The sequence below is a fragment of the Anolis carolinensis genome, chromosome 1 (assembly GCF_035594765.1).
Source record: "Anolis carolinensis isolate JA03-04 chromosome 1, rAnoCar3.1.pri, whole genome shotgun sequence".
In the NCBI taxonomy this organism is placed as follows: Eukaryota; Metazoa; Chordata; class Lepidosauria; order Squamata; family Dactyloidae; genus Anolis; species Anolis carolinensis.
Window position 1 is genome coordinate 239,738,618 of NC_085841.1, and position 15,411 is coordinate 239,754,028.

The window sequence follows — 15,411 nt, forward strand, 5'->3', positions numbered from 1 at the left end:
GAAATTGCATGATATAAATATTTGTTATAATTCTTTATATAGTCCTTAAATTAAGAGATGAAAATCACTATCATTTTGCCCATATTTTGTTTCCCAAGCCCTGTAATTGCGTAAAGCCACTTACACTCATTAGATTACACCAAAAATGTTTGCAGCATCATAAACCCAAGAGCATAAATAAGAGAAACACAAATGTTGCAAACACATGAATCAGAGAAGTGTTCTCATAAGGGAGCCCAACATGACAGGCTACAATACTTTAATGAGTGTACTCCTGGTTGTAAATGTACAAACCTAGGTTTGCCTACAAAAATTGATGTTTATCCAGTGAATACTTTGGGGACATAATGAATCTCAAATTAATGATATCAACCATCCTGAACCCAAAGAATTGGGCAGGTTCTAGATAACAATAATAATTACAGCATATTAAAATAACACAGAAACTGCCCTAGGATACATCCTTCACCATTTTTTCTTGTCTTTCCTTTGCTCTCTTCATCATCTCCCAAAGACATACAATAGCTGGTTTTCTGCCAAACTTTGCATCCTCTTAGCATTTGTGTAGTCTCTTTCACATTGCACAGCAATAACATTATGATTCAACTTTAACTACTATGGTTCCAACTAAGGAGGAGTCCTTAGCATTCTCAGCACAAGAGGTCCAGTGCCTTCCCAAACTACAAATCCTAGGATTCCAGATGATGGAGCCATAGCAACTGACACAAGATCAGTTGAAAAGACCCTCATAGCATCCCCAATAATATGGGTGGAGGGAGTATAATGAGCTACATAAAGAAGTGACAAGTGGAGGGCTGCCCTACCTCCTCCAGGTGACAGCAACCTCTACATGATTGAGGGTGACTGTAATAGTGGCTGATTGGCCCTCTACCGCATACATCACATCTGGTTTGTCCAGGATTATGGGTGCCTCTTCCAAGTAAGGACCTGCAAGCACAAGTCACCAAATTAAAAAGAATTAGGGCTAAGAAAGTCAGATCCCTGTTCTAGACTTGGAGTGGGCAACCGCAGTGAGTACAAGGGCCAGTTTTCTTCCTGCAGGCCCACAAAGGCTGCCCCAAACAAAAACCAAATTTAATCAAATAGTGGTTGCTAGAAAAGGCATGCTGTCATGCGGGCCACATGACCTTGGAGGTGTCTACGGAAAATGCTGGCTCTTCGGCTTAGAAATAGAAACGATCACCAAACTCCAGAGTCGGACACACTGGACTTAATGTCAGGGGAAAACCTTTACCTTTACTTAGGGAAGGGAATCCCCCCACACATATACTTTGTGCCAGAGAAGGAGCAGGGGTCAAGGGTGCATAAACAGCTCATGGGTTGGAAGGAGCTGAATACATACACCCCAACTGGCCTGGTTCGGCAGGAACAGTCCTGATTAATCCTTCATTGGTCCCACTTTCAGCTGCTTTTAAAATGTCAATACTAGTTTCTTTGCTTACCAATTTCTCCCTTTCTCAGATTACTTCGGTTGCTTTAATCAGAAGCTGAATTTATCCTACCATATAATCCAGTTTCTGAATGCAAATTATTTGCTCTTAAATGGATAATCCAGTTCAAATCAGATCATCTGGATTCAGAAACTGTAAAGTATGGCATAGATCCAGCCTCAGTTTAAAATGCCAAGTACTTAAATATTCAATAAATTTAGTTGGAGGAGAGAGGAGAAGAAAGGAAAATGTTCAAATCTTTCCCTTCCCAGTGGGCCGTGACAAAAGCAAACTGCTGCAGCACTTCACCACATATGTCCCTGTTTTCATCTGTGAAATATTGGAGAGTATATGAATGATCATTTATATATGAGACCTCCATTCATATAAATCATATCTATTTTGTTCTTGATACTAGGTTTCTTTAAGGGCACAACTCTTTACCAATAAATTGTTTTACCAGTAGTTCTTTCTTTGTTTCTGAGGCATTCCGGAAACTGTAGTTCTGTGAGGGCATTCACAGCATACTCACCAGTCTACCCTTTCAAAGATTATTTAGGGAAAGTCAAATTGATAGTGCTTTATGCACTTTCTAGGAAATGCAGATTGAAACAAAAATATTTTCAATGCATTTAAATGATGAAACTCTAGATATGTCCTGCACGAGAAAGTTCCAAAATGGGGTCATCACTGAAACACCCCATCTCTAATGCTCACGACTCTAGCATACATTTTACAAAATCCAATTCACTATATAGGAAGATATTTCCATAAAGCTTTGATACTACTGATAGCATTTGTTGTAACTAGAAGGGAAAATTTCCCATGACCTTTGGGATGATGATGAGACAAGCTAAAAATAAATGGTTTTATGTGTTTTGGAAGCTCCATTTGCTAATAATGTTTATATAAATGTTAAGCACCCAGAGAGTCAGGGGAATTTAAAAGGTAAGATCAGTGAATGTACATTTAAACAGATGAACAACCACAAAATTGCTGGAGAAAGCAAGTTTTCCTGAGAGAGAAAATATTCAGAGATTTTGTTTTTCCTGCAGACTCTGGAGAAATAGTGGCATCAAATAGATTAGATTTTTAATCTTTAGTACTAGACCTTGGGCTTTTAAAAATTCTGTAGACTAATTAAAACAACAGACAAGAAAGCAAGAGTTTATAATGCAACATTTTTCTTCTGCTCTCATAAATACTTTTGATTATTGGCCTCCTCAGTAGTTCTGTACAAAAATACATTTAATTTAATGGCCAATAGGTTGGACTAGGATGGAAACATCCAGTATCCAAATCCCCATTCTGCCAGTGACCATACTAATTAGAAAGCTGCATGGTTTGTCCAAATAATTTAACTTTCCTAGGATTTGTAAATGGTGAACAAGGACCCCCTTTTACTTTGGTTGAAGCAGAGGGGTGGAGAGACAGAGTCGTCTCCGTTTTCCTCTTTCCAGTTACTTCTACCTCTGGCCTTTCCTCTTTCTCCCCTGCTTTCATGCCACCTTACCACGATCAAGGAGCTGCACAGGCTCAGAGGATGGAGAGGGCTTGCTGTTGGTCTTGGCTGCTGTTGTGAGTACACGAAACATGTATCGGATCCCCTTCTTCAGAGTAAGAACAGTGTAGGTTGTATGACGCACTCCCGTGGCAAAAACTGTCCAATGGCTGGTTCCCAGGACCTGTTGCTGGAGGATATAGGTCACAGTAGCAGGGTCTGAGGACAGGATAAGAAAGACATTCCAGTACAAGCCAATAAGGCTGTGGACCACACCCTCAGAGGACATTACCACACACGTGTCATTATCCTGCACTATTCCTGCAAACTGGGATAACAGTAACTTATCATCATGGTGACAGGTGTCTTCACACAGTTGCTGGCATTGTGCAATTGCGATGCCTCATCTGTGCATATTTGCACTTCTGGAAGGGCAGTGTAACTTTGCCCTTTCACTGTGCCACTTTCCTTTCTTTATTTTTTTAACAGACTCCTAGCTCTAGACTTTATTGTGCACTTTCATGTGATAAAGTGTGAAGTTATGACTCTCTGCTTCACACTCCAAAAGTACTTCATGGACTTGTTTGCATTAGGATATGGCAATCTTTGCCATTGATTGCAAAAGAAAAAAAATGGCTTCTTCCCTAAAAACTTGTTACTACTTTTAAATCCTTGTGAATAACAGCTTTTGGTAATACCACAACTAGTTTCTAGTCTCTATTGGTTTTAAAGATATGCTGAATGCATGCGTAGTAACTGAAATCTCCAGGTAGCTGAATTCGATTGGGGTGGGGGAAAAGGCTTCAGATTGCCCGTGCAACTCTTTATCCTTTTCTATGGCTAGTAGAGTCAGAATAAATTATGCAGAACAGTAACAACTGAGCAATAACTACTGCAAAACAACACTGTGTATATTTGCCTATAGACTGTATAGGCCACAAAATCCAGCATTTCTTGAATCAGATTTGTTTGGGAGTGGGTAAGACTCAATAAAGCTTGACAAAAACTGATCAGTGCTCATTTTAACACACTTTCTAATTAATGTATGAAAATATGTAATTCCCTCATATCTACCAGTAGCACACAGAGTCAGTGGGCTGTACAACACATCAATAGCAGCTGTAGTTTGTTGTGGGTTTTGTTTGCAATGCAAGTACTGTACCAGATTGTGTATGGATATGTCCAGTAACAAATGCGTCTTCTCAGTAGAGATATATTGCTCCACCCAAAGATAATATAATGCCTATAGCATAAAGCATCTAGAATTCATGACTTCTTCATATGCAAGATCCCCCTGTTTGGTACCTTGGAAACCTGCCTTTTTCATCATCTCACTTCACACTAACTCGTCTTCCTTGCTTACCAATGGCTGAATCAAGCCACTTGGGCTTGTTCCATTTCAGTGTGACAGCCCGGCCAGTGACACTAACTATGGAAGGCGGCCCATCGGGGGGTGTGGGCACAACATCTGTAAGACAAAATATGGAGACTGAGCATCCAGAGAGAGCATAGCAAAAGGCAGAGACAAGATGGTCTGCTTTCGAATCTGAAATCACATTTCCTCCTCCCGCTCCCTCTCCTTACTTCACCAGAGAATTCTGACACTTTAGTACTTATTTTCAATTATTGGTTGTTTCAGTCACTTTAATGCATGAGTGTCAGTCGCCAAGGGCATTACTGGGCCTCCCACATATCAGGAAATGAAAACTGAGAGCCATCAGAAAAGATGCAGTATCAGAAAAGCACGTTCATCAAAGAACCAGAATTGACTGCAGACAGTGCCAGGGAGGTAAGCAGGAGTTGTGTCATGACAGCTGAGAAGATGTGTGCCCAGCCCAGCCTTCTCCAAATTTGATATACGGCATATGTTTGAGCTAGTTTCCATCATCCCCAACCCTCCATTGCCTTCTAGCCTTACCTGCGACGTAGAGGTGTGCATAGCAGGTGGCCTTGCCCACTTTGTTGGCAATGACACTTTTATAGACTCCAGCATGAACGTGACTGACAGAGGGGAAGACCAAGCGGTGCACATCTTTGTCTGTCAAGGACAGAAGAGTTGGGTGGAAAAGGAAAGAGAACATGGTTACATGGTCCTTGTAGGAAATATCAAGAGTACACATACACAAGAGTACACACACAGGCGGGTATGGGCCTGGGAAAATAAGTAAGAGACATGAGTTGGGAGAGAAATTGAATCCTATAGGTACTGATGTTGTTTTACAGGTCTGGTGAGCATAAGGAGTTCTTAGAATTCTCCTGCCAGCATGATCAGTGGCCATGATAACTAGTAGATTCTCAAAACTGTTTTTTAAAGTGCTGGTTTGGGCCAGGATGATACAGGTGACATTCCTGGTGGACAGACACTATGTCTCAGATTGCCATGCTGTAAGAAGTGGCAGCAGGAACAAGTAGAAGAGTTCCAATAAAGATGTAAATAGAGACGCAAACAAAAACTGGGCACAGTGTTTCCGCAGGTTTTTAAGGATTTGCCCAGCCTTATTTATGAAGAGCTACAAAGAAGCAATAATTATTCAATTTGCAATTCTCCAGTGCTTTCTCAACAGTACTGCATTTTTGACAACAAATATCTGTTAAGAAAGGGTATTATAAGTGCATGTTTTCTTTGGAAAAAAGCAAACAGTAGCATTAGGAGCCAACCATCTGGAAACTTAGCAGATGCTATACAAGCAGGAACACAGTTGTCCATTTTTATGGTTATTTGATAGGGTTGGCCTTAAACATTTTACTGCCTGAGGGAAAGAACAAGATGACACTCCCCTCTATACAGAAGCTGACAGAAATAGCAGTGAAAATCTAACTTAAGCACTCTTCATACCTGAGAGCAGCAAGCTAGTTTAGGGTGTGCAGGGCAGACAATATGGCACATATAGCTCTGTCCTCCAAGATCAGTGGGGATGGGAAGAAGAAAAGCAAGAAAATTGCCTGTATTGTCCATAATTACTAGCTAAAATGTCAGAGCCCCCGGTGGCACAATGCATTAAACCCTTGTGCCAGCAGAACTGCTGACTGAAAGGTCAGCGGTTCGAATCTGGAGAATGGGGTTAGCTCCTGTCTGCCAGCTCTAGTTCCTCATGCAGGGACAGGATGGTAAAACATCAAACATCTGGGCGTCCCCTGAGCAACATCCTTGTAGACGGCCAATTCTTTCACACCAGAAGCTACTTACAGTTTCTCAAGCTGCTCCTGACATGGAAAAAAAACCTGAAATGTCTACCTAATTCTAATGCTAGGGTCATTGCCAATAGGAAAGTCTTTCCATAGATCATCCCTATATTTATTTGTGATAAGAGATGGGCAACACTTAATTTTAATGTTTCAAGTCCCAATATATGTTGATATCTTGCTTCATTTGAGTACTGCCTTCTTTTAGCTTGCAGTAAGAAAGAGCTCAGTTGGTACCCCGGTTTCCACTGTGGCTTTCACATCTGTGCTGGTGCCAGAGGTTGGCATACTCAGGCATTTGCTGTATCTCTTGGGCCACACAAGGCACCCACTGTTAAGATATCTCAACCCTCTCCCAGCTTTTCTTTTCACCACTGCCCCCAGCCCACTTGCTTGTTCTTTTCTTCAGGCTGCAAAGCGAAGGACATGAAAAAAGAAGGGAGAGGAGCAGGCACCACAGCTTGCATAGCTACCCATCTTTTTTCCCTGGCAGTAACCAGCCAAGCAATGGTGTTCAGCAGGAGCTTCAGCTGGCAGCAAGGTGAGCCAGGAGGCATGTTGAGGGTACCTGGCTCAAAGGTACTTCTCCAAGCCCTTGAGCCAGCCCTGTTCCACATGGCAATTCCTGTTCATGTGTATGTGTGTGGCAGGGGGAATCAAGGGATGAAGCATACACTGCATCATCCTGCGATCATCGGTGCTCTCAATGCGCCAGCCATTGTGGAACCAGGTGATGGAGGGGTAGGGCAGCCCAGCGACTTGGCACTCTAGGATGGCCTCCTTGGATTCCACCACATCCAGGTCATGTAGTGGCCGCAGGAAGTCTGGCATGGTGAAGCGTTCCACTTCGCTCTCCCCTTGCTCTGGCTCCTCGGGGATGGAGGGCATCTTCTCCAGCTTGGAGCTGAAAGGAAAGGGAGATATCTAACCATTAATAGTCTGCTCTGATATAAAGCAGCTAGCTGCCATGCTCATGGGGCACATCATAGCAGACCACAAAGGATTATCAGAGAGAGAAAGTTACCTCTTCGTTGGTGGTGGTGAGCAAAGGGAACTCTAGGCCACCAGCCATTTCTATGGCCCTTGCTCTCTCAAAGCTCTCCATCACCATTCTTTTGTTGGCCAGAAAGGGATACATTTCTTCTTTATAAAGCCTCCAGGACTGGAAATTCTCTGTTTGAATATGTTTTGTGTATACTTCTTACAAAATTAGAAACAGACTTCCAACCAAATAAGCAGGGAGTGGAAGAAAAGAGGTATTCCAGGTTTCCTTTTTGGTACTTTTGGCAGTTATATATCCACAAAGAACTCCCAAAATTGGCCTCTGGATCTGATTCAATTGCACACCCCAGTTCTAACCTGACTGACCACAGAGAAAGCCACCTTTGGGAGCAACCCAAGGTCATGTTTCACAAGAATAACCATGGCAGGATATTCCAAACACAAATGCACCACCTCAAAAGAAGGGGAAGCTAACAAAAAATGAAGATTTCATACAAACACGTCCTGAATATGGGAAGGAGGGGGTATTAAAAGAGGAGAGCTCAGAGTTCAGAATTGGGTTGGCAAAAGTATGTGAATTGCAGAATGGTGTCTAGGTCAATCTCATCCTGTTGTGGGAGGATGGGATTGAGAGAGGCTCTAGAATCCCAACTGTTTGGTTTGGCAACCAAATTACTAAAATCATTAAGGATGCAAAGAGAAATCAGCAGGGGAATACAAGCAGCTTTATAAATAGGAAATTGTAGGGAACTCCAGCCTTGGAATAATAGACACCCTGTTTGATTTAATCTGCATATTGCATGCTGTCTCATGGCTACCAAAAATTGTTTCTTATAATTACAGGAGCAGCTTTTGCCAGCCACAGGACAGTATGCTGATTGCATTAAATGGGGCACTATATTGCATAGATATAGTGTAATCACTCTAGGACTCTCTCCACATTTAGGAGGAATGGAAAATGTTATCCTCTAATGAAAATTGAGCTGTTTGTGCAATCAACCTAATGTCTTTTTCTGTCTGGGTAATACTTCTCACTCTTCTGGACAGCCAGATAACTGTTTGTTTTAATGTGGTGCCAGAGATATCTGCTATTCTCTGTTGCAACTGATTAACTCTCCTGGTTCTCCTCTATGTTACATATAATCAGTTCAATTGGCCTTAATATCAAATGTCTTTATTTCGTCTCACTAATGTCCCTCATTTTAAGCATGCCAGTTATAGCTGCTGATGTGTATGTGCCCTGAAGAGTTTGTGCATTTCCAAAACCTGGAACAGGATAATCCCAAGGAAGCCTGTGAGGACTGCAAACAAGATCATTCCCCCAAAGGCTGAAAAACACCCCATGTTTATGCGGTTTTGCCTTTGTGTATGTCACTGTGTGTGCGTATGTGCTTGGAGCCACTGTGATAGAGACTACATTCCAGAGAGCTGCATGTGCGTTTGGCCAGTGAGAACAACAGCTGTATCTGGTTCTCATGAATAGAGTGACTCCCAAATTTAGCAATTCAGGAAAGGGTTGTAGGGGCATCATTCATTCACTTGTGTCAACAGAGCAATCCATTTAAGATGAATAAAATAGTAACACTTTGCAGACTTGCTCAATGGGGCACACACCGTAATATATGCTGGACTACAAGTACCACCAGGACTGCTGGCTGTAGGCGATGGACCTTGTGGTCCAACAAATCCAGAGGGGCTCCAGGTTTTAGGCAAGGTTCCTACATAAGAACAATTTCTAGCTATTCATTGTCTAATTGCGCCAGAGTTGAGGGGAAAGATCTGGGTAGGTACGAGCCAAAGAAAACAGATAGTCAGACCTCCACATTCACTTGAGTTAGAGGCACAGAACCCTTGTAAACATGGGAAGACTGCAAATAAAAACCCATTTTTTTGCCCATGAGAACACCTCTCTAAGAATCTATAGGTCCTCCAGCACACGTCTATGGTCAATATCTGCCAGAAGATAGAATCATGCTGGAGGATCCACAAATGCACAGATAAGTGTTCTGTCTATGAATCTTTAGGTTCTCTAATGCAAAAGTTGACTAGAGGACATAGTGAGAACATATTAGTGAAATTTGCAAATCATCAAATTTGAAAAACTGAAACCTCCAAATGTGGATGGCTGGCTATAATACTAATCTTTTGGTTGGGAGGATCTAAAATGCTGCAAGTCTTAAATATAGCCCAGAAATATTATTCAAACCATGCCCAGAACATGGTTGAAATAAAAGGATAGAAGTTATACCAACATAACCAATGTACGATATGGGTCGATCTCATGGCAGTGCCTTTGCCACCCATGTCTGCCAGTTAATGGTACATTTCAACGACTACCACCCTACTGAACTACCCTTCCTCCTTCTTACACTCACATCTGGGAGCTGGCTGCTGGACGCGGCTCCTCCACATACAGCTCTGCAGTGCACTCCACTCGGCCATGCTTGTTGTGAGCGGTCACACCATACTGTCCTTCATCCTCAGATCTCACATGAAGGAGGACCAGGGAGTGCAGCCCTCCATCTTTGTAGACACGTACCGTTTCCCCCTCTTGCACGGGCTGGCCTGTATCAGACATACCATGGTCAGAATGTGGCCCCAGAGAGGGGAATACACACTCACCCATAATAGATGTTAGTTCAGTGGTTCTCAACCTGTGGGTCCCCAGGTATTTTGTCCTACAACTCCCAGAAATCCCAGCCAGTTTACCAGGTGTTAGGATTTCTGGGAGTTGAAGGCCAAAACATCTGGGGACACACAGGTTGAGAACTACTGTTAGTTCCATTCGAACATCTGCAAGACCACACATTTCTCACCCCAACTTACAGCGTTTGGACCGCCACAGGGAAAAGAATGACATAAATCAAAAGGAAGTCATCATCAATAGAGGATAGAATTCCATTGGCCCCTCCCAGAAATGCCAGGGTGAGAGGTATCTTGGAGATGATGACAAAGCAGCAGCTAAGGCATATTGTGCTACATACAATAGCTTTACTGCAGGTATGAGAGAGTTCTTCCATCATCAACTTCTAGATCAGTGGTTCTCAATCTGTGGGTCCCCAGGTGTTTTGGCCTACAACTCCCAGAAATCCCAGCACAGTTTAACAGCTGTTAGGATTTCTGGGAGTTGAAGACCAAAACATCTGGGGACTCACTGCTCTAGATCAACAACATACTGCCATGTCATTCAGAACTATGATTAGGTTCAGAGATGGGAATGAAAGATACATAGGTTTAGACCTGCCATGCACTTGAGAATCATGGACCTTTTGATCTGATCTCTATGCATCACCAAGGCTAATGTCAATAGATGAGAAGTAGCCTTGTATATATTTGTCCTCCCATTACAGCCAAGATGGCTTGAATTTAAAATATCAAATAATGAAAAGTATCCTCCAATAGGGATAGATGAATCTATCTGTACCGATTCCTCCTACATTCAATTTATGGCATTTTCTGCTTCTTCCACTCAAATTTATGAAGATAATTCCAAAATTGGAAAGGTCTTGGTGAAATTCAATACAGTATAAAGTGGGTCATGTTGTACCTGCCTACCATATAACTGTTAATGATGAGAAGCTTGTCTGAGAAAAAGATTTGGCAACCCTAGCATGGCTGAATGGTTGAAAATTCAACATTGAACCCTTCTGCTTGGACAGATGAATCTAGCCATTGATTTTTTTTAAAAAATACTCTTATTCTTTCTGTCAACTGTAAGGGAAGATTGTAACTTCTGGAAGGATGTTATTGGAAAAAATGAACCAAATGACATTCTCATCCATCCCAAATGGAGACAATTACCAAACCGTGTCCAGGCGATGGTTGGTGGGGGGTCCCCACTGATCTTGCAGTCAAATCGGGCTACACGTCCTTCCACTACGGCCACGGACTCAAGTTTGCGGGTGAAGAGTGGTTGCCGTGAAGGCCTGACCGTCAGCTTGGCACTGCATGTCAGCTCATCTGTAAAGCACAGAGGATGGTCAGCTACCAATGCCCAGAGGGCTCAGAGAACAACTTCTACTTCTTGTCGAAAGGGTTCAGCATCATAAGAGTCAACAGCTTGTGAGAGAAGCTTGTCCTTATTTTATTGAACTTGGGATGATTGCAAGGATATTTGTGCTCACGAAGTACAGAGGGCAAAAAAGGAACTACTGTAGGAGAAGGTTGGGGTATTAAGAAAAAAGGAGAATTTTTAGGATGAAGAATTTATTACTGAAGCTGTTTTATTGTTGTTTGGTGCCTTGAAGTCATTTCCTATTTATGCTGCCCCCCCCCCCCCCAAAGCAAACCTAACACAAACTGGGAGGAGTAGAATCAGCCCTGATTATTTGCTGTGGTAGGGGCATAGGAATCCCACAAAAGTGGGAACACTACAAATAAAAAAACCCACTCATTTTTATGTGTTGTCGAAGGCTTTCTTGGCTGGAATCACAGGGCTGCTGTGAGTTTTCCAGGCTGTATGCCCTGTTCCAGAAACATTCTCTCTTGACATTTTGCCCGCATCTATGGCAGGCATCCTCAGAGGTTGTGAGGTCTGTTGGAAACTAGGCAAGGGAGGTTTATATATCTGTGGAAGGTCCAGGATGGGAGAAAGGGTGGGTGAAGCTGCAAGGCCTCTCAATGCTAATCAAGGTGGCCAATTGCAACATTCACACTTTCCTCAGACAGACAAGAGTTCTTTCTCCCACCCTGGACATTACAGGTATATAAACTCCACTGTTTCCAACAGACCTCACAAACCCTGAGGATGCCTACCATAGATGTGGGTGAAACGTCAGAAGAGAATACTTCTGAAACATGGTCATACATACTCACAGCAATCCAGTCTTTAAAAAAAACAAAACAAAAAAAAACAAACGGTGAGAACATTTCGCTAGGAATTTTTAGGTTTTCCAGCAGGACTCTATGCACAATCTCCACCAGAGGTTGATCATAGAATTACACTGGAGGAGCAAGAGATTCCTAGAGAAACTAATATGTGAATAATCAAACCCGGAGAAAGTAAAACCCGTAAAAGTGGAAGGCCAACCGTATAAGCTACTACTGATAAACTATTTCAAGGATGAAATATTTCAAGGATGCCTCTCTGGCTCCCAGTATCTCTATTTTTTCTCAGGATTGAAATAAGATAGTTCAACTTAACAAAATTATTTTTTGATCTACAGAAATGAATCATCAGGCATTTTTCTCCTTATATAATTTCTCCTTGCCAAGAAAATCTTCATCTGCTGTATGTCTGCTTAAGAGATTTCTGTTAAAAGCCTGGGAGCCAGGCCAGGAAGAAGGGGAAAATGAAATGGCAACGTTGGCTGAAAGCTTTCCCCCAAATCTGTCAAGCTCTGATCTAATGCCTATACAGTAAGCCATCAGGCCTGTCGGGTTCCTTTCTCCTCTCTGCTCTTTAATGTTTCTCATTCCCGGGTGTTATAACTGTCACCTGATTTAGAGCATCACACCTGTGTTTCCGAGAGAAAATGTGAAAATAAATAAGAGGTGTTTGTTTCCCCATAAGATTCCTACTGCCCATATTAGACTGATAGAAAGAGCTGTTTGTTTATCTTAAATTTTTTGAAACTGCAGTGTTGTTGGTTTTATTGAGATATTTTTAATCTATGTTTGGTTTTAATTTTTTGTTGGATCGGGCTTGTCCCCATGTAAGCCGCCCCGAGTCCCTTCAGGGAAATGGAGGCGGGGTATAAAAATAAAATTATTATTATTATTATTATACTGCTCCATGAATACAGTTGGTGAAAACACATGGTTGTTTTTACTAGAGAGGTTTTAGCAGTGGACATGGAAGTAGTGAGATGCAAGTAACACTTTTGATTGGTTTTGTTTTGTTTTCTGGAGTGTAGTAACAACAGGGCAGTAAGGGTATCACGATGCTCCACTGCAAAGTAACACATTAAGAGGGGTTCATTATGTTGCCTTATTGGTGTAATGGACAATCTTTTGTCTTTAGTCTCCAAAATTACTTTTAAAAGACATTTTGGCAAGATTTGTGCCAACAATGTAATCCATAAAGCAAAATAAATGAGTAATACATGAACCTGCTTTCTAAAGCATTGCAATGAAATTCAACCTCATTTTTTCAAATACGTAGTAGTATAGTAAATAGCACAATGGTTCTCAATCTGAGGTCCCCAGGTGTTTTTGGCCTACAACTCCCAGAAATCCCAGCCAGTTTACCAGCTGTTAGGATTTCTGGGAGTTAAAGGCCAAAACATCTGGCGACCCACAAGTTGAGAACCACTGAAATAACAGGAATATGTTATTTTTAAAATGCAACTCTAAAGCATTGCATTTTGCCATTTTTGTTGTTGTTCTTAACTGCTGTTAATTGGAGTGATTTATCATTTTCTGCATCAACTGTACTCTAATCTGCAAAACTTATCTGAGAAGAACAAAAACAGATTGAAAGAAATATGCGAGTGCAGCATGGGAAGCAAAAACACTCTCAAACTATGTTAACCCCATTCAAAGGCTATTGGCTGTCTTTAGTTTGGAAACTTCTTCTTCAAATGGCATTCCCTCTGCTATAATCAGCAGGAAAGCAAACTCATGGGGAACCCCACCTCAAGGCACCAGAAGTTGCCTGCAATAACTGTTCACCACATTGGAAAAGATGGGGGCCAAGGGAAGCTTAGGAGTGGATCTTCAGGGTGGTGAGATAATGAAGAACCTGTTCTGACAGGCTAAACAAAAAGAATGGGATGAACCCAGCCAATGCTGCCAGGGGACCTCTCACAGTTTTCCTTTGCAGAGGAAAGTGTTCCTGTGTTATAAGTAAAGGTAAAGGTTTTATCCTGACATTAAGTCTAGTCGTGTCCAACTCTGGGCGTTGGTGCTCATCTTCACTTCTAAGCCAAAGAGCTGGCGTTGTCCAAAGTCATGTGGCCGGCATGACTACATGGACCTTCCCACCAGAGCGGTACCTATTGATCTACTCACATTTGCATGTTTCCGAACTGCTAGGTTGGCAGAAGCTGGGGCTGACAGCGGGAGCTCACCCCGCCCTCTGGATTGGAACTACCAGCTTTTCGGTCAGCAAGTTCAGCAGCTCAGCGGTTTAACCCGCTGTGTCACCAGGGTTAATGCAAAGGCTATGTATTATTTCCTTTATGAAAATGTGTTATAATTGTAGACACACACAGAGAAGGAATTTTCAGCAGAGGTTCCATCTCTGTGGAATTCCTTCCTAAAAGGACGTGTGGTTGGTCCTTCTGTAATTGCAAATGCCTCCAAGACTTTTCTGTTTCAAGCTACTTTTAGCTAATGGTGCTGAGAGAAGGTTTTAACTGTGGCCATCTGCTGTCTTTGAAGAAGGGTAATTGCTTTGATATGTTTTGTCGGAACTGTTAAGTTTCATTAGGATATGCCTTTATTCTGCTATTTCAGTCTAAACATTTATATTATGTTTTATATATTTTAACTTTTTTTATGCAACTGATTGTGAGCTGTCTTCAGAAGGCTTATACCCAGAGCACTAGCATAAAATACAGAAACAGACAAGAGTATGGAGTCAATTCTTCAGAAATGTCTTTTCTCTCCCATCCAACTTTGCCCCATTAAATTGCAAGTTATGGCTTCCTAGGATCCCTCATCTTCCAGGAAATCAAGCACTGAATTGCATTATAAGCACTTTGTGATTCTATTATCCAGTGCTCCTAATCACCACACCCTGGAAGCCTGTCTGTTTTCTTGTTCCTAATTGATTAACTGCCTTGGAAAGAACAGGAAGATCATTTCCTGAAAGGAATAGAGGAGGAAACTGATGTCAGGCACATCAGGCTAGAGTCAATGCAACTTAGCAGGAAAGCAGGGGTTATTTTTCAAAACCCTTTGTATTAAAAAAACAGGTCACAAAGGGGCATGCAGTGAAGGTATGTCAACAAGTAGTCCCTCAAAATTCATTCAGTGGAAACTGTACTCTTGATCATTCATTTTTGTTGCTGACTTCTTAATATACGCTGGTGAATTTGGAAACCATGTCATATGAGGAATGACTTGGAGAGCTGGATAAGTTTGGCTTGGGAAAGGGAAGACAGATGTGTCATAATAGCTATCTTTGAATATCTGAAAGGCTATCATGTTGGAGATGGAGCCAGATTGCTTTTTGGTGCTCCAGTACACGAACCAATGGATTCAAATTACAAGAAAAGATATTCCTCTTCAACATTAGGAAATCATTTTTAAGTATAAGAGCTGTTCAACAGCAGAATAGATTGCATTGGTGGGTGGTGTTGGGCTTGATGATCCTTGTGATCCCTTCTA

General features: G+C 41.9%; 1 protein-coding gene across 5 annotated transcripts in view; it reads right to left on the reverse strand.

Moving 5' to 3' along the window:
* The window catches only part of speg (striated muscle enriched protein kinase), a 141,418-nt gene that overhangs the window by 32,835 nt on the left and 93,172 nt on the right, over window positions 1-15,411 (reverse strand). For all 5 annotated transcript variants that reach the window (XM_062967245.1, XM_062967246.1, XM_062967249.1 and 2 more), the window contains 7 exons: window positions 10,939-11,097; window positions 9,513-9,702; window positions 6,810-7,039; window positions 4,871-4,990; window positions 4,316-4,420; window positions 2,965-3,171; window positions 825-948 (listed from right to left, as the gene is read on the reverse strand). In XM_062967245.1, coding sequence (XP_062823315.1) covers window positions 825-948; window positions 2,965-3,171; window positions 4,316-4,420; window positions 4,871-4,990; window positions 6,810-7,039; window positions 9,513-9,702; window positions 10,939-11,097 — 1,135 coding nt within the window. The remainder of the gene's footprint in view (window positions 1-824; window positions 949-2,964; window positions 3,172-4,315; window positions 4,421-4,870; window positions 4,991-6,809; window positions 7,040-9,512; window positions 9,703-10,938; window positions 11,098-15,411) is intronic.